Genomic DNA, 19,487 nt, shown 5'->3' with positions numbered 1-19,487 from the left:
CAAAATATTTTTCTCTAAAATTTAAAAAAAATATGGGAGAAAAGAAACAAATATAACGAGGAATCTTAGTACGAGAAGAAGAAGAAGATTTGATTATTCATTATAATGAAAGAGAACAAAATATGAAGAATACTTGGCGTGTTTCTAAGTTATTCTCTAAAATCTCGAGAGGGTTTTCCTACATAATTTTCAAAAAGAGTGGGAAAAAGGATGTAAATCTTTTACGGTATTTATAAGAGGATATGCAAGGGATTTGTACTGAGTGAAGATAATTCAATGATCTTATAATTGATTTCATAAGAAATTTATTTTTCTCCATACATATAAGCTTTCTAGTACATACAAAATTACGTTAATCTTTTATCGATTTTCTGATATATTTTTTATTTATTAATTTTTACATTCCTCTTTTAGTTTTTGAGTTCTCCTTCTTTCTCGAAACATCATCATAAAGCTTTTGAATAGATTATAATATTTTATTTCATCAAATTGGTTATTATAGTCCTTTTGAATGTCGTTATAATGTTTTTTGTTTATTAACAAAAAAAATACCATACTCGATCCTATTCTGTAATGAATGATAATAAATATTATAAAATTATTTAAAATATATAAACAAGAGTTTAAGATTAAGTGAGAACAAAATAAAACATTTTTTATCCTTTATCTTTGAAACATATAAAAACATTTCTCATTTTTATTAGAACCACTAAGATTCTTATGTAAATTACTTCATAAAATCTTAAAAACAAGTAAGGTCCTCTTCGGAATAGAAGACAATATGGATTCCTAAATCTAGCCAGTTTTGTTCCTAAGCAACACCATCTAAGGGTAATGTGATGAAAAATATTTTTGGTTATGACTACTCTAGTCTAGTTTGATGGTAAGATCTGAGGATCAATTCTCATCCTCACCGGTTACCTTTTGAACCCAAAAAAAAAACAAAAGAGCATTTGGAAACCACAACATTGAGATGTAGAAAATATGATTTCCAACAGGTCAGGTTAGGCATAAGATGGTATGTAAATTCTGAAGTAGGGTAGTTGGCAAATATACATATGAGAAGCTGCCTTAAACGATCTTCCAATTATTTAGTGTGCTAGAGAAATTTTAATAACTCATATAAGTAATATTTGGAATCTCCAAGTTCTTACATAGTTCAAGAATAAGCAGACCAAAAATGTGATGCTGGTTCTAATATTGTCATCTTTTGTATTTAACATTTAGTGTGTTACATTCTCTTATAGCAGATTAAATAGATGGATCAGCCATGCAATATAATAATGAGGGTTAGCATTGGTTGTACTTCATGTTATATGTTGAAGATGACTATATTGTCATCTTTTGCATTTAACATTTAGTGTGTTACATTCTCTTCTAGCAGATTAAATAGATGGATCAGCCATGCAATATAATAATGAGGGTTAGCATTAGTTGTACTTCATGTTATATGTTGAAGATGACTATATTGTCATCTTTTGCATTTAACATTAAGTGTGTTACATTCTCTTCTAGCAGATTAAATAGATGGATCAGCCATGCAATATAATAATGAGGGTTAGCATTAGTTGCACTTCATGTTATATGTTGAAGATGACTATATTGTCATCTTTTGCATTTAACATTAAGTGTGTTACATTCTCTTCTAGCAGATTAAATAGATGGATCAGCCATGCAATATAATAATGAGGGTTAGCATTAGTTGTACTTCATGTTATATGTTGAAGATGACTATACTAAATTTCCTTCATGAACTATAGTGAATTAGATTACCAATTAGCATTAGGCTTGGTGAATTATGCTGTTGCAGCTTAGTAGTCTTACTTGTGCTGCCTAAAATACATGTCAAGGTAGGGGACACAGTCAAACTTATCACAGGCCATGAGAAAGGTAAGAATGGGAAGACAGAGCATACGAACAGCAGTTTGTGAAGGTTGGCGTTCTCCTTCCTAGAATTTATATTTGTAAATGGATAGATGGCAGGATCAAAAAATTTCTTCTCTTGGACTGGTGTTTCCTTCTTTTCCCTTCTCTCCCCCACGTGTAGTGCCTGAAGTTGACCTGCATTATGAATAGTTACGAAACAGATCGAAGCACCTAACCATAGCTCAATTCTGATGCTTTATTCTAAGAAAAAAAACAGATGTAGCAAGCAGAGTGGGTCATGAAATCTTCGAGGAGAAGGGGAGGAGAAGTGCAACCCTTCCACGTATTAGGAACGGGGTGAAGGAGGGTGAATTAGTATAACGGTAATAATTACGTCTTCAAAAAATTTTTCGTTGCGATAAAACCGATTTCATAAAGATGTTAACTTGAAATTATACGAAAATGTAGTGAAGGAGGAATTCAGTTTGCAGTAAGGTAAATAGCAAGAATAAAACGCAAACCAGATTTTAGAGTGATTCGGTCGTCGTGACCTACATCCATTTTGCTGATTCGTCTTCCGTCAATGCCACCAGCATCCACTATTGATCTTCTTTCAATGGGCGAAGATCAACTATCCTTTTACACCCCTTTTCTCTTTTTCACGGGTTTAGGAGACAATCTTTACAAGCACTCACTCCTCTCTTACAGAATTCTAAACTTAGAGTGGAGGAGGAAATTTCTAAAGAGATTACAGCAGCATTTCTTCACTTTTAAACTCTCTGTGTTTGTGTGCTTTAACCAAGGATGAGAGGGGTATTTATAGGCTTCAAGTTGATTCAAACTTGGAGCCTAAAAACATCTCATCCCAGGTTTCTCGAGCACGGGCGGTATCACCGCCGGTGTCAATCTAACACTGGACAGTACCACTGCTTGGAGACTGTGCTGGGCGGTACTATCGTCCAGACTGGTGGTACCACCACCTACAATCTCTCGGAGGCTGTGTCTGGGCAGTACCACCGCTTGACATAATCTCGGAGATTGTGCCACGATGACGGTGCCACCTCATGGGTCACTATTTGAGCTTCTCATTGAGTCCAATACAATCCTTACATGGGCCCAACTAGCCCCTAATTGGATTGGCCCAAATCTAAACCCAATTACGTGCTAACTACGATTCCTAAGGCATATTCTAAGCTAAACAAGTCCGTGAGTCTAGTTTCTTTCGGCGATCTTCCGGTGAACTTTCGATGATCTCTCGACAATGTTCCGATGAACTCCTGGCAAGCTCCTAGACTTCACAACGATCTTCTTGGCGAGTTCCGATGAGCTTCTCTGGCAAGCTCTGAGACTTTTCGGCTGGTTCCGATAAAACTTCCGACGAGTGTCCACACTTTCGACGAACTCTCGAACTCCCAACGAAATCATGTCCTTGACTCCGGGACTTCATTTTGCTTCATGCCTTGCTATCGTAGTTAATCCTACACATATAAAACACTCTTCGATCTAGACAATTAATATTAAGTATTGAATCATGTTGTCCGACATGTCATTGGTCCCTCGACGCTTCGTCCGATTCTTCGACGCATCGTCCTCTCTTGCGACCTATTGTCCAATCGGCCAGTTAACTCCGTAACTTCGATATCCTTGGCGTAATATTTTCTCTTATTAGCCTGATGTCCGAATCCATAGCTTGAAGCCTTCTATCGATACGTCGATCGATCCACCGGTTTGACGTCCAATCTTTTGACATATTTTCCCCCGGCCCAACATAATTCTTCCCGCTTTAATTGTCTCATCCTGATCGAAGTATCCTACATTACTCAAAACGTAGATTAAATTATAAACATTTATCAATTGATTTCATTATCAAAATCCAAGATTCAACACCACCTTCCACCTTCCACCTTCCACCTTCCGTATAAGAAGCTCACTCATATGAGATAAGGAGAGAAAGCCATATGAATAGGGAGACTCAAACAAAAAGATACGATAACCTCATGTAAAGTTTCTGGAGGCCCTGTTTTGTAGGTTTCGCTGAGAGGAATCACTCTCGAGCGCTATTTCGTACTGATTCTTGGATCGATAAAGCTCTTCTTAGATTGTCTTACCAAATTTTTGGGCCGACAAAGCCCTTCTGATATTGCCTTACGATACAAAATTTACAAAAGGAATCCAATTGTTTTCATTCGTCACTGTGACGGATGACTTATACATGATACGATAACCTCATCAAATATATATTTAATATAGATAAAATATCAGCAATAGAATGTTACATCAATGCATACCACCTATGGAGACAATCTTTTCTAGTTGTTTTATGAATGGGTAAGACGAAACTGACAAATCATTTCCAAATCAAATTTCACTTATAGTCAAGTCAAACCAAAATAATCATAATTTTATGGTTAGGAGTGGCTTTTACCTTAAATTAGAGATGTCATCCATATTAATACAACTAAAAGATCTCTCAAGCAGTAGATTAGTACGTAGATGGAGAATAGCGGATATTGCTAAATGGAGTATATACAAATGTAAGTTCTCACAAGCAGTGCCGTAATCACTAGAGTAATGCTAAAAGTAATGATATGCCATGAACACAACTTCACCTAACACACTGATGTATAAGAAGGCTAACTTAGGAGGCACTAATAATATCACATTGACCAAGGAAGAGTTGCCTTTTCGTGTTCAATTTGACAAGTTCATGTGCCAAAAAAAAGAAACACTATCGAATATTTCAGAAAAGCAAGTGAGCTATCGAGGATAAGCCATTAAATGGTGTGTTAGGCCAAATAGATCAAATAGGCACCCCTCCTCGCATTTACTAACAAAGTCTATTTCTTCCAACTGGAAGGTCCCAATAAGTTAATCTCATATATCGATTGAAAAGCAGAAAAGCTAATATTTTTATATTTGTCCTTTGGGGCCATCTATAATGGATAAAAAGTCCATCCAAAATAAACAATTCCTACGACCTCAAATCTAATATTTTTATTCTTCTAATACAACATTTATCTAAAACAGTTGGAGGGTTTAATAAAATTGATACTCACCAAGCTAAGAAATTGAAATCCTCTAAAAATCTCTCTCTGCAATTCCACATCCCTCTCTTGGTCCAGTCCTTGCGTGCAAGCATGCACTCGACGTACTCCCTAACGTACCCCCAACAATTCCTGACTTCCCTAACGCTTACATAGCAACAAGAACACATGAAAGGCATGCCGTTTCTTTAACAATGTGATGAACATAGACTTGCCTTCTTAACATTCATTTATTTATATGCAGCCATCTTTTAGAACAAGTTAGGTTGGCTTTGCTTCGTCAAACATCCAATCCCACAGGGACCCCCATTCATTAGTGTTGGACTTCTTCAAGACGCAACACATGTATTCTATGTTGTTTACAAGGTCAGCAGTCAAATTGCCTCTTACACCCTTCCACGAGGGCTTATCTGCACTATAATATTAAAACAAAATCTAACCAGGATTTTGGTTAAAAAATAATAAATTTCATTTAAAATTAAAAAAAAAAAGGTTTAGAAAAATAAAACCCAAAGACGCCAAAGCAATTCCAACCACAAAATAGAACTGAGGCCCCCTCTTATCTAACCACAAAACATCATGAACGAACATGAAGACAAATAAATACGCCTTCTGCTTTTTCTAGACTTTGTTGGTAGCGACTGACTACATAAACAAGAAGGCCTAAATACTCTTCGTATAGAGGTCCAATGATTACATGATTGGGGCTTTAATAGTCTCAATCACTAAAATATTCACGGCTCCAAGATAGATTAATCGATGGGACTTAATAAGTTTAAGGTCGCACCCTTAAGACTTTCTTGCCCGCCCATTCAAGCCCCAAAGAGTCTGAAGGGAAGGCAAACATCCTACTTGTGGGACTAAAAACTCATGCAAAACAGAGAAGAGAATAATAAAAAGGAAAGAGAAAAGGAGAGAAGAAAATTTTATGGTATAATACTTATGAAAGCACGTGTGTTACGGGGAAATTAAGCTCGTTTAAACCAAAGGAAAGATGTGGCATGTTCCTTGCCACATCTTCCTTACACGTCAGGTCATGTCGACCTTATCGGTGAACGAAACAAGATTCTGATGTGATGCATTGTGATTGCGTATGGTGGATTTAGCCATTCTTTCTTAAAAATCCGGATTCGACTCAATTTAGCATTTGCTCCAAAATAATAATAATAATAATAATAATAATATATTAGTCTAACCTGGACATACATCGCCATGTCCATCATATGCCCAAAAGATGTTGGAGGTTGATGCGGAAGAGGCACGTCTTCAGTGTGTTTTCATGTTGTGCTCGATCACCTGCGCAAAGAACGTGTTCAGTGTGTTTTCATGTACAACAACAACGTCGAGCTCGCACTGCAACAGTAACAGTAACGTTCCAATGCTACAGTGCACTGCAACAGTGTTATAGTGCACTGATACAGTCACTACTACAGTGCTACAGTGTACTACTATAATCAGATCGGTAATATTACACTGTAGCAGTGCCGTTAGTCTATCGGACCGTACCGCCCGTACCGGGCGGTACGATTGCAGACTCTGGACTCCAACAAAAGTTTTGCTTCGTCAAACATTCAATCTCCAAAACACATTGTCCCACCTGCACCTCTTTAATCCTAAATGCATAAATACTATGCACCTGCAAGAAACAGCATAACACACAAGCTTCCCAAGCTTAGCAAGTCCATGGCAGCGTTAGCAATACTCTATATCCTTGTTAGTATCGTTGCAACCAGTGAGGCTATCAGAAGAGATGACTTCCCCAGTGGTTTCGTTTTCGGAACAGCTTCTTCAGCTTACCAGGTGTGAGGTCATGCAGAAATGTCTCTTTTACATTCAGCTGCATCTTGCTCTGCACAAGTTAATGGAGTTGCTGATAACCTTAGTTTGAAGGAGCTGCTGGTGAGGGGAACAGGGGAAAAAGTATATGGGATACTTTCACAAGACGACCAGGTATGACTTGCGTCGAGAGAGACAAAAGCACTCATATTCTGAATTCTGTTTCGTAAGCTTGAAAGTGTTTTTGGCAGGGAGGATTTTGGACTTCAGCAATGCAGATGTGGCAGTCGATCAGTACCATCGGTACAAGGTGAACTCTGGAATACTCAGATCATTCATGAGTAGTCATCTGTGGATGTTCCATGTTAGATTCTGTTAAAAATATAGATCATTATATCATGTCCCATCTACAAGCATAAGCTTTTAGATGGAATGACATTGATTAAAATTTAAAATGGTATCAATTATCAAAGTTAAAGATCCATAGTTCAAATCTCAACATGACCATCTTATAAGAAAAGTCCTAATTAAGAGACACATATTGAATCGAGTCATCCGTGGCCTACATGTTATTTCCAATTTATTTGTACACTTGATGACTTACCAACACGATATACTTTGATTAGCTCGAGTTTTGCATGAATTTTAAATTTATTTTGTTTTTGATTGTCAAGAGCAACTCCTAGTGGTTCTGAAATAGAAAAAAGTCCCCTTCTTCATGGACTCTTAAGGGATCATCAGTAGCTTTTAGATCATGCACTGTTTAATCCAATAGCTAAATACTGAAAGTAAGATTGGTGCAAATGAAAGATAACTCGTAAAAGATTGCCTTACCACAAAAGAAGCATTGTTCTTGCTGATATGTACCAGAAGATTATTTTTTATGTCATAGATAGTGTTCAAGTCTAAGATGCTGCATTCTTCTCATTAGTCCATAAGAGTCAATGCATAGTCAAGGTGGAACTTGATGGATTCCATGGCCGATAATCTTATGATCCAGAAAGTTAAACATCTGAAAGATGCACGATAATTAATTTCCCTATTTACATAAGAAGAAGATTTGATTTTTCTGACATTGTTAGGACATACTATTTAGTCAACGGTAATCGTGTGGAAGAGCATTTAATTGTACTCGAGCTAGCAGAAACCTATCCTACTAGTACCTATATTAGTTGGTTGAGCCACAACACTTGTTTATACTTTAAGGCTGAAAGCTCAGTCTCTAAATCAACCATAACACTTAGAAAATAAAATAAAATCAACAAAAAAGGTTCAAAAGTAAACTAAGGGGAAAAAAAGATGAAAGAGGTGCAAAAATAAGCTGAGCACTCAAATAGGGAACTAACATCATCAAATACCATTCTCCTGATCAATTTCTGTGGACATAGATAAGCCAAGGGAAGTTTTCACTTATCAACTTGTCCTGTAGCTATTTTATCTTAAAAATGCCTCTCAGTTACATGATTTATTTCTCTGTAGGGTGGGTCTCCACTCAAGAACTGTTAGTATTTAATGAGCAAATTCTGTTGTCAAGAGAACTGACATGTTCCCTCTTGGATCAAAACCTCATCATAGGCAAAATTCTTAGTTGATCATTTGAGTGTCTTGAAAATCTCATCTAAAAATGTTAAGGCTTTTTATGCTTTTGGATCAGAAACCTTTTATTGCAAATCAAAGGTGAACTTTTTGCAATAAAAGTTCTGCCTTAACCTTAGTCTCCTTTTTTTTTAAACTTCAAAAATCATATGACTGATGGCCGTTCTCGTAGCAAACTCAAAACTTCTGTTTCACTCAACCAATTCATTTTGGAAGATCTCATGAGACACAAAAGTTCAAGATTATCTAAAAAACTGTAAAATACTGCATTGTGTAAAATAATCTAAAATTTGCCCAAACACAACAAATCGAAAACCATCAGGCTTTTGTCATCACCACCATAAAGCACATATGTAATCATTTAATGCTTTGTCAAGACAATATTCATGTGTTAGAGAGATTGAAGGAAGATTAATGAAAAGAACGCCCGGCTAAAAGTTGTTCAAGAATAGTGGCAGTAACTTTCTTGACTCTCTTCTTTCCTAGCTCCTTCCTTTTTCTTTTGAGACACCTTCAGATGGAAGTCTACATGATTAACTCAAAGTATTTGTTGATCAAAATTTTTCCAACCATGTTTGTGAGCTTCGTAAACCAATCCATGGTCTCAAGCAGGCTTCACGTGAGAATAGTCCCATGTTGCTAAGGACTAAAAGAGTCAAATGACATATAATGAGTTTGATCCATAACTTAGTAAGTTTAAGTTTTGTAATTGTATTGGTCTCCGAACTCATGTACATTAGCCATGACTAAAAAAATCTGAGCCATGACCGAAAAAATCTGAGTATGGTATCAAAGTTAAGATTTATCAAAATAATAATAATAAACGACTAAAAAAAAAGAGAAGCAACTAGATATGGTTGCACCCAAGCGAAAAAAACGTCTACACACAAAATAACCTATCCTTATAAGTAGAAGACAATTAAGCCACACATGAAGTTGCACTCAAGTGAAAAAAAAGTCTACATGAAATATGACCTATCCTTACAAATAAGTAGAAGACAATTAAGACACCCATGAATAAAAGGGGATGCTAAGACAATATTTATGAAAGAGATTGAAAGAGGACTTAAAGAATAATCTCATATTGTTAAAGTTGAAAGAGTCAACTAATATACATTGGATTTGGTTCATAACTTGATAAGTTTTGCATTGACGTTCAATCTCATGTGCATCAAACCTGAATAATTTGATTTAGACTTCTTGTCAATTTTAAAATGTCAATGTCTCCCATCACTTTTCATGCACTTGATTGCTTCACACTCTTGGACTTTTAGATAAGATTTTGGTTCTTGCACTGGATGCCTAGAATAACCATCCGCTCTGATACCGTTAACTAGTAGCTTACAGCAAAATCAGAGATTTCGCTCACATGTTAATATTGTCTTGTTAGTATTCTTAACACAAAAGCCTTGTTTCTTTTCTTCATAGGCAGAATGGTGACCAACTTCAGTAAATATATTACCCATATCATTTCATAATAGCAAGATATATTATTCTTTTTGTACAGAGTGACATGGATTTGATGAAGGGCATGGGAATGGATGCCTACAGGTTCTCTATCTCATGGTCACGGATCTTCCCAAGTAATATGAAGCTGGCCTATTGGTACTAGACATATTTAAACCCTATCTTGGATAAAATAACAGCCTTTCCTGTTCACAGATGGAACAGGAGAACCTAATCAAGAAGGAATAAGCTACTATAACAGACTCATAGACACTCTACTACAAAAAGGTAGCTTTTAAAAAGGTTCTTTGAAGGATCTCCTGAAGTTTTGAGGCTGATAACTATTATTATTATTTTGTTGTTGGTACAGGAATACAACCTTATGTTACACTCTTCCACTGGGATCTTCCACAAGCTCTAGAGGACCGATACAACGGATGGCTGAGCCAAGAGATCATGTAAGGATTATATCGAATCTTTATTTAATCGGCCACAGTGTTCAGGAAAAGATAGGTAAAACTCACTCTAAAATGCAGACAAGATTTCAAGCATTACGCCTATACTTGTTTCAAAGCATTTGGAGATAGAGTGAAGCATTGGATCACCTTCAACGAGCCTCATGGATTCTCAATTCAAGGATATGACACAGGTCTGCAAGCTCCGGGAAGGTGTTCTATTCTAATACACATGCTATGTCGGAGAGGCAAGTCATCAATTGAACCATATATTGTTGCTCACAACATCCTATTATCTCACGCTGCTGCTTTTCATACATACAAGCTCAACTTCAAGGTAAACCATGCTTTTCTTGTCACAGCCAACTTTTTATTACTGGTCAATGAATAAGAAAAAGCAAGATAAGAAGCTAACTTTAATGTGTAGGAAAAGCAAAAGGGTGTTATTGGAATTGCTCTTGATTCCAAGTGGTATGAACCTATATCTGGTGCTAAAGAAGACCTAGATGCTGCTAATAGAGCCATGGAATTCGAACTAGGATGGTAATCTGCTACTGATTTCTGAATATATGAGAACCCTACTTCATCGATTGACAACTTACGTGACTGTGGATCCCCAAGCAGGTTCTTGAATCCTCTTATCTTTGGGGATTATCCTCTCTCCATGAAGAATCTTGTACGAAGCAGACTACCCAGATTTACTAGTGATGACTCTACGTCATTGGCTGGTTCTTTGGATTTTTTAGGCATAAATCACTACACCACATTATATGCTCGGAATGATCGGACAAGAATCAGGAAGCTGGCATTGAATGATGCATTAGCTGATGCACTTGTCATCACGACATGTATGATAAGAGTCACTAAAATACTTAATTAATCTTCAGCGATATGGAATTTAAACTTCTATAATGTTTGTAACAGCTTCTCGAAATGGAGAGAGGATTGGTGAAAGAGTAAGTCACAATACTTATGCTTCTAATCACTTTTGAACTAACGCTCAGGTTTAGGAATCATCACTTAATTATTCTTTCAGGCTGCATCAGGATGGCTTCACATTGTCCCATGGGGTATCCGCAAGTTAATGAATTATATCAAGGAAAACTATGAGAACCCATTGGTTATAATAACAGAGAATGGTACAAACAATGTGATTGAATCAGGAATACAGCTCTCCTTTTTGAGAAATCTTACAAAAAACATTTGGTGTTGTAGGCATGGATGATCCAAATTTCACTACCCTCGACAAAGCACTGAAGGATGATAAGCGGATACGCTATCATGCTGACTACCTCTCAAACCTACAAGCTGCTATATGGTAATTTACTGTGTATTAGTTCACCTGGGGGCGTCAGGATCAGCATAACAATCTTCAGCTCCATTACTTTTTTTTTTTCCTACAATTAACTAAGATGAATTAATGCAGGGAGGACAGTTGCAATGTACATGGCTACTTCGTGTGGTCGCTACTAGATAATTGGGAATGGAACTCAGGGTTTACAGTTCGATTTGGCCTCTACTATGTCGACTACAAGAGCAACCTAACTAGGATACCGAAAGCCTCAGTTCAGTGGTTCAAACACGTTCTAGAAAAGAATGACACGCTTGCGCAGAAAGGAATCACATTTAAAGATCAGATTGGATGACTTGTTAATGTAGATTCAACAATTTACCATCCCTTATATATTTCTCTTGGTTCCATTGAGCAGTCAAGCAGGAGAATAGTAAACGCCAAATGTCTGGGACCAAAGTAACAAGTTCAAATGCAATCAATTTCTTGTGGGAAATTTGGAATATGTAATCAAAGAGCATCAAGAACATAACAACCACTTTTACTGCACTGGAACTAACAATCTAAAATCAGAAGCGGAAATCTCGATGGATTCCAAAGCACAAAGAAGGAATCTCGATGAATTTACCTAAAATTTTGGTGGGAGAAGGGATTTAGCCTCCTCTTTTCTTGATCCCCCAATCAACCAAATCCCTCCCCCGTTTCGTTGCTCAGCCAACTCCAAGACGCCATCGAATAGCTTTTAAAGCACTATTCCGAATTGGGATTCAGGGCGACATTGCGGCAAACCACGCCATGTTTTCGAGGCCGACGAAGCGGGGCGTTAACGGGTCGCATTATTAGGAAAAGTAATCCGAACAAATTATTCGTGTTTATGTGTTAGCCGTTCGAATTCATCAATTTGAAGAGATATATATATATATATATATATATATATATTCGAATATTAAGATCGTCAAGAAAACTTAAACGAATCATTTCTAATCACAGTAATTATTTATCTATATTTAAAATATAAAAATATACAGAAAAAAATATCCTCAAAATTCTCCATTTTAAAAAAATATATTATGAATTTACTCAAGTGTTTTTTAATAAATGGACAAATATGCTTTTATTTTTTAAAACTATTTTTGTTGTTGGTGTGTTTGAATGTAAAATAGAAGGAATAAGCCAGATAAAATCGAACGGCTGGGATTCTTCCCCTTATTTACTGTTTTTACCTTCTTCTTTCTTCTCCTCCTCCTCCTGAAATATTAACATCCTTAACTTATGTCATTAATTTTAATAGTCATCTAGAAAAACTTAAAACTGATCACTTGTAAACATAATTGAAATTATTTGTCTATATTAAAAATATTAAAGGTATATAATATATTCATGATAATTTTAACATCGAGGACACTACTGTAATTTAGAATTTCGTCGATCATCTAACATACCGTCTAACAGAGACTAACTATAATGACATATCAAGAGAAGTTGTTAGGTTTCTGTCACACTCAAATATAGAGGAAGAAATATGGAAATCAATGGCTTTTAAAAATATATAATTTTTTAAAATAAAAAATTTATAATTGATAAGTCAAAATAACTCGACTAATTATACATTATTCTTATTATAATTTTTATACCTAAAAATTTATATTGAGATTCCTATAATTCTATAAGTGAAATAAATAATACCATTAACCATACTATTATCATAAAAATATAATATGTGATATTATGTGTTGGATCGATATAAAAATGATATGTAAAAAGATAAAAAATATTTTTTAATTAATAAAATCGTTAGAAATAAAAAGAAAATATTGAAATTATTTTCTTTTAACATCGCTTTCACATCGATTGTTATCGCATGTTATATTTTTTCGTTCAATGTAACTGATTATCTCAAATAACCTCATTTTTGTTGCAAAACAAGTGGAGTTCAGCTGTTACATCGGCAAGCACGCATACGCTCCCTTTTCAATTACCAAATTTATTTATATGAATTGATGGCGTTAACGAGTTCCTTTAATTGATGTGACATGTTGGGGACCAGTCAATAAATCGATATGAAGCCACACAAATAAATGCCACCAGAAGAAGGTGGCTTCCTACCCACCAAATAGATTCCAATTTTATGATGGTCGCAAGTTTATCATCCTTCACGTGCCTTCCACTTGGATCCGTGGCTGGCATTCCCACGCCGACAGAGGAGAGAGTTCCGACTTAAGTCATGATTTGATTTAAGAACGCAATAGCTAGACGCACCTAAGGAGAGCCGATGATGAGAGAGAGAGAGAGAGAGAAGGGAGAGGAAATCTTGATGGGGAAAGCGGCGGTGCTTTTCTTTATTCTCCTCCTCTTTGGTGCTTGTTACGATGATGAGGTGGGATTTTGAATCCTCTGTGGTGCTTCGTTAGAACGGATTATGATAGAATCTAAAATGATTATAGTTAAGAATAAAAATGACTAACCTACCAAGTCACATGGGACAAAAAAAAGTACAAATTCTATCGTATGGAGATGCTATAGCTTATCCCATGTACTCGGATTGTTATGATATCTATAAGATAATCATATTAATCTAAAAAAATCGACAGAAAAAATATTAGAATTAATTATAGATCATTCTTTGTAATTGATTATGGTCAGTATTTTAGTTCCTACATTATCAAAAAATTATATTAAGATTCTTATAAATATAAAATAAAATATTTAATTTTATTTTTTTTATACTATCGATTTTATTAACAGAAATATTGTACATACTTAGTGATAAATTATTTTCGTTAACAGAATCGGTGACGTGAAAAGAAATATGATTAAATATTTTACTTTCATAAATATAAATATTTTAATATGATTTTTAAAAATATAAAATTTAAAATATTAAAGATAGTTAATTAGAGGAGGATAATATATAATTGGCTCAAGCCCTAAGAGGCTAATGATATATTACTCATTATAATTAGTTAGATTTAGTATCTCGATTATTATATTTTTAAAAATTACTTAAGATCCCTATAAAAGTAAAATAATTAATCATATTTCTTCATATTTCATTGATTTTACTGGTGAAAATATCATAGAGTTTATTACATATATTGATTCTGTCTTATTTCGATTATCATATATTTTCACGTAATCAAGGAAAAATATAATTAAATAATTTATATTATATAAAAATCTTAATATAAATTAAAATATATATATATATAATCGAAATATTAAAAATAATTAATTATAAAAAAAAATATAATTAATCTCTTAATAGATGATTATCACTAACATATTCTCGGGTTAGCATATTATTCTTTTATTATTTCATATTATTTGAAAAAAAAATAAACTAAAAAAATTGCACTAAGGATAAGAATGAAAAAAAAAAAAATCCAACCCAGCCACCGTTGCCTTTCCCATCCAAGCTGACACGCGTTGAAGCAGACACGTAGGTAGGTAGCGGCAGGAAGTAGCTCATGAGTCATACATCTCTGGGACCCACCATCTCAGCACATATTATATTATATTATAAAGAGAGAGGGAGAAAGTAGGAAGCGGTGGATACAGAATCACCATATAAGTCTAACATGATACCGATGGAGGATACTCTCAGGCCATCTATGACTGAAAAATGACTAATGTTTGTTGACCGATATTCCATCGGTCGATTGTGGTGAAGCCTTAACCAACATTTAAGTACCATCCATCCATCATAATCAGTTGATGTGTGTGTTTTCTTCAGCATAACTAACCTTTTTTTTTTCTCTCTCTCTCTATAATATATATATATATATATATATATATATATATATTTTTTATTGCACATACAAATATCTTATTGATATCATATGGACACTCGTGCGTCCTATGATTGTATATCTTACTAATCTCTTTTTATTATTTACTAATCTTTGATGAGTGTGAAACCAAAAGTAATGAGAGCGTAAAATGTTTCTTTTCGTCTGAAAAGTATAGGCAGCCGAAACGTAGGCTTCTACACGGCTCCATCTTTCTTCTTACACACCTTATCACACCGAAGTTCCCCACTGTTCCTTGCTAAGCACAAACATTGACCGATGATGCGCTCTTCTCCAAATTCCCATGTTTTAAGCAGCCTCTCTCTCTCTCTCTCTCTCTCTTCTATGTTCAAAAGAATAAACAAGCATTTCCTTCTCTCTATTATCTCTCTCATGGCTACTCAAGGCGATCTCTCCTTGTATTCTCGCTGCCCAAACTTCTCCTCCACCCTCCTCTTCTTCATCTTCATCTGCTTCAGTGTCATTCCCTCCTCTGCAGTCAATTATATCTCTTCCAATTACTCTCTCTCTGGAAACCAGACCATCACCTCCGCAGGTGGTGACTTCGCGCTAGGCTTTTTCCAATCTGGTAAAGGGACCCCCAACAGATACTACATCGGCATCTGGTTCAACAAGGTACCAAAGCTTACTTCCATCTGGGTGGCAAACAGAGACACTCCCATACCTGACCCGGCTGCAGCGCAGCTCAAGATCTCCGATGATGGCAACTTAGTCCTCCTCAGCCAGTCTCGTACACAGGTACTCTGGTCCACTAACATCACCTCCCTGGCCTCCAACTCCACGGTTGCTGAGATCTTGGACTCTGGAAACCTGGTTTTGAGAGACCGGTCGGATCCATCCAAGCTCCTGTGGCAGAGCTTTGATCACCCGACCGATACATGGCTCCCTGGGGCAGAGTTTGTTCTGAACAAGGTGACCCGGAAGGGCCACGTCCTCACTTCATGGAGGAACTCCGATGATCCTGCTGCTGGACTCTTCTCCTTGGAGTTGGATCCCACCGGTATACGCCAAGTCATTTTGCTTTGGAACATGTCTGAGCAGTACTGGAGCACAGGGCCTTGGAACGGCCACTTCTTTAGCTCGATCCCGGAGATGACGGCCTACCGCGAGAACCCGACCGTCGTCAACGTTTCTGTCGAGTTCTTCTCCAACTCCACCACGAACTACTTCGTCTACCAACTCAGGGGTGATATGATTACCAGAACTGTAATAGATGTCTCCGGCCAGCTCAAGCAGCTTGCTTGGGTGGAAGCAGTCCAGGACTGGATCCAGTTCTTGTCTCTGCCCAAGCAGCAGTGCGATGTCTTCGCTGTCTGTGGGCCTTTCGGCAGCTGCAACGAGAATGGCTTGCCGTTCTGCAACTGCGTTGAAGGGTTCGGCGAGAAGTCTCCCGGTGACTGGAAATTGGGCGATCGAAGCCAGGGTTGTGCAAGAAACACCCCGTTGCAGTGCGGCAACTATGGCTCGGCTGATGGGACCAAGGACTGGTTCTTGGCTGTCTCGAGCACCCGATTGCCCGATGATCCCCACGCGACGGCGGCTGCCAGTGCTGAGGAGTGTGAGCTGTTTTGCTTGGATAACTGTTCATGTACTGCTTTCTACTACTATAATGGTGGGTGTTCGGTCTGGTACGGTGGTTTGCTGAATCTCCAAGAGCCGTCGGATGGATACGTCGGAGAAACACTGTATGTTCGTTTAGCTGCTTCCGAGCTGCCGAGACAACCCAGAATCAAGAAAAGAACAGCTCTCAAGTTTGTGGTGGTCGGCGTTGCCAACGTTTTGGCTCTATTGGCTTTTGCCTTGGCGATCTTCCTGGTGCGTCGTCGGAGAAGAAGACATGGATCTAATGAAGAAGCAGAGGGGAATCTGGTGGTCTTCAGGTACGGTGACCTGCAACGAATGACCCGGAACTTCTCGGAGAGATTGGGCGGGGGAGGCTTTGGTTCAGTGTACAAAGGGACGCTCCCTGATTCCACTTCCATAGCTGTGAAGAAGCTCAGAGGCCTTCACCGTCAGGGAGAGAAGCAATTCCGAAGCGAGGTGAGCACTCTTGGAATGATTCAGCATGTCAACCTGGTTCGACTTCGTGGATTCTGCTCCGAAGGTAACAATAGGTTGCTGGTCTACGATTACATGACGAAGGGTTCCCTAAACGCACATCTCTTCCGGAGAGGTTCTCCGGCGATCGACTGGAACACGAGGTACAACATCGCCATCGGAACTGCTCGAGGACTGGCTTATCTCCATGAGCAATGCAGGGACTGCATCATACATTGCGATGTAAAGCCAGAGAACATACTCTTGGACGAATCCTTCCATCCAAAGCTGGCCGACTTCGGCCTGGCCAAGCTTGTGGGCAGAGACTTCAGCAAAGTTCTGACGACAATGAGAGGAACCGTAGGCTATCTTGCTCCGGAATGGATCTCCGGCGAGGCCATCACCCCCAAAGCTGATACCTACAGCTACGGAATGACACTCTTAGAACTGGTATCTGGTAGAAGAAACAGGGAACAGCCAGGGGAAGACAGTCCCTACTTCCCTGTGTTGGCAGCCAGAGAAGTCATCGAAGGCAATGTTCTTAGCTTGTTGGATCCAAGGCTTAATGCAAATGCCGACTTGAGAGAGCTTGAGAGAGCATGCAAAGTAGCTTGCTGGTGCATTCAGGATGATGAAGCTCACAGGCCATCAATGGCACAGGTTGTTCAGATTCTGGAGGGTGCACTCGAAGTTGAAGTGGCTCCCATTCCGAGGGCACTCCAAGTTCTTGCAGATGACCAGAACACCAAATGCATATGCATCTTCTCAGAGACATCCTCAGGTCAGAGTTCCATGAAAACACTTTCTGGCTGGAGTAGTTCTCAAATGGAAAGCCGCACTTCAGAAGTCTAAAGATATTGTTGGCTTCTTATTGCCAGTCAACTGACTTGAGATGGAATTAATTGTGAGAGCTTAGATTCTTTTACCAGATTTTGACCTTTAGATTGTATCAATAGAGGGATTTTAATTATGACTCTTTGTTTCTCGGATCTCTACCATCGTTTTTTTAAATGATAATTTTCACTGATCTATTGTAAACTTGTCATCAGAATTGAATGACATTTTGTCATATTATAAATAAATTACTTAATTTATCATGAAATAATTATAGATTAAGATATATATCCCTTTCTTATTGCTATGTCGTTTGTGCCATGTTGTCTTTTTACTTTTTTTTTTTTTTAAGATTTACTTACTATTGTATCCGTAAGGTGTCAGTGCCTCATATGTTGGAATGTATAAGTTTGAGATTCGTTGGAGGTAATATGATTTCAGAAAAGTCAAAAAGATAATTTAAGAATATAATTATTATTATATGTTAAAATTATTAATATTTATTATTATAAAGAAGTATAGTTCCATTAGATATCGACCTTTTGAAACCAAGCGAAGGTGATGCAGATAACTCCAATGCCTATTCCCCTTAGGCCTTTGAGCTTTCTCCTACATGACTAGCCAAGCGTCCGACAACCATTGCTCCTCTCCTCTTCGTCGTGCTATGGGGAATCATTTCCAAGTACAAATTATATCAGGAAAAAGAAATTTTTCGGGATGTATCTCTCCTCTATTGTTTTTTATAAATACAAAGATTCAACAGTAGGTTATATCACTTTTGATGGGAAAAAAACTCGAAAAGTGGAGGAACCTATGGTATTTCTATTTGGTTGATCGTTTATCTCCTTGCCTCCTTGTTGACTATTATGAAATCCACTGTTCTTAGACTATGAAATTTATTTCATATCCCATTGATTTGAGATATCTTCCATGTTTTGTCTTTGGTCTAATGCTTTTAGAGACTTAATTTATAATTTTTATTTAAAAACTTTATCTAAACTATCGTAGGGTTATATATGCACTCTCACATTATATGTTATAATATATATGCATATTTTTATATCGTACATCATAACATATATATGTATCACACGTTATATCATATTCATGTACTACTATATCGTGCGTAATAATATATACGTACAATCTTATACCATACGTTATAACATGTATTCATGCATGTCAATCAATTTTAATTCAATTCATATGCGTTTCTTCTTTATGCAATCCATATATTAACATACTTTCATGGCAATTATCTCATTTAAAACATACTTTCAAACATGCATTAAGCTCGTGACAATCATATTATTAAAAATATATCAAATTAGAA

At 36.9% G+C, this 19,487-nt stretch overlaps 2 protein-coding genes and 1 long non-coding RNA gene across 3 annotated transcripts; 2 read left to right on the top strand and 1 right to left on the bottom strand.

The window, feature by feature from the left end:
• Positions 1 to 1,638: 1,638 nt before the first annotated feature.
• On the bottom strand, positions 1,639 to 12,344 carry LOC135629031 (uncharacterized). Its single transcript, XR_010493134.1, has 3 exons — positions 12,103 to 12,344; positions 6,107 to 6,206; positions 1,639 to 2,061 (listed from the first exon to the last, which is right to left on the bottom strand). It is a non-coding gene; the product is annotated as an uncharacterized LOC135629031 (long non-coding RNA).
• On the top strand, positions 6,578 to 12,088 carry LOC135629030 (beta-glucosidase 25-like). Its single transcript, XM_065136138.1, has 13 exons — positions 6,578 to 6,710; positions 6,794 to 6,860; positions 6,938 to 6,996; positions 9,790 to 9,865; positions 9,945 to 10,016; positions 10,099 to 10,186; positions 10,265 to 10,520; positions 10,611 to 10,726; positions 10,808 to 11,031; positions 11,108 to 11,139; positions 11,220 to 11,322; positions 11,399 to 11,501; positions 11,610 to 12,088. Exons 1-13 carry the CDS (start codon positions 6,594 to 6,596, stop codon positions 11,827 to 11,829), a joined length of 1,533 nt encoding a protein of 510 aa, XP_064992210.1. The 5' UTR covers positions 6,578 to 6,593; the 3' UTR covers positions 11,830 to 12,088.
• Positions 12,345 to 15,502: 3,158 nt separating the features above from the next.
• Positions 15,503 to 18,309, top strand: LOC103998654 (G-type lectin S-receptor-like serine/threonine-protein kinase At2g19130). Its single transcript, XM_009420189.3, has one exon. It carries the CDS (start codon positions 15,542 to 15,544, stop codon positions 18,170 to 18,172), a length of 2,631 nt encoding a protein of 876 aa, XP_009418464.3. The 5' UTR covers positions 15,503 to 15,541; the 3' UTR covers positions 18,173 to 18,309.
• The last annotated feature ends 1,178 nt before the right edge of the window (positions 18,310 to 19,487 follow it).

This window comes from Musa acuminata, chromosome BXJ3-1 (assembly GCF_036884655.1).
Source record: "Musa acuminata AAA Group cultivar baxijiao chromosome BXJ3-1, Cavendish_Baxijiao_AAA, whole genome shotgun sequence".
In the NCBI taxonomy this organism is placed as follows: Eukaryota; Viridiplantae; Streptophyta; class Magnoliopsida; order Zingiberales; family Musaceae; genus Musa; species Musa acuminata.
Note: the sequence above shows the minus strand (reverse complement) of the source record. Positions and strands in the feature narration are given on the sequence as shown.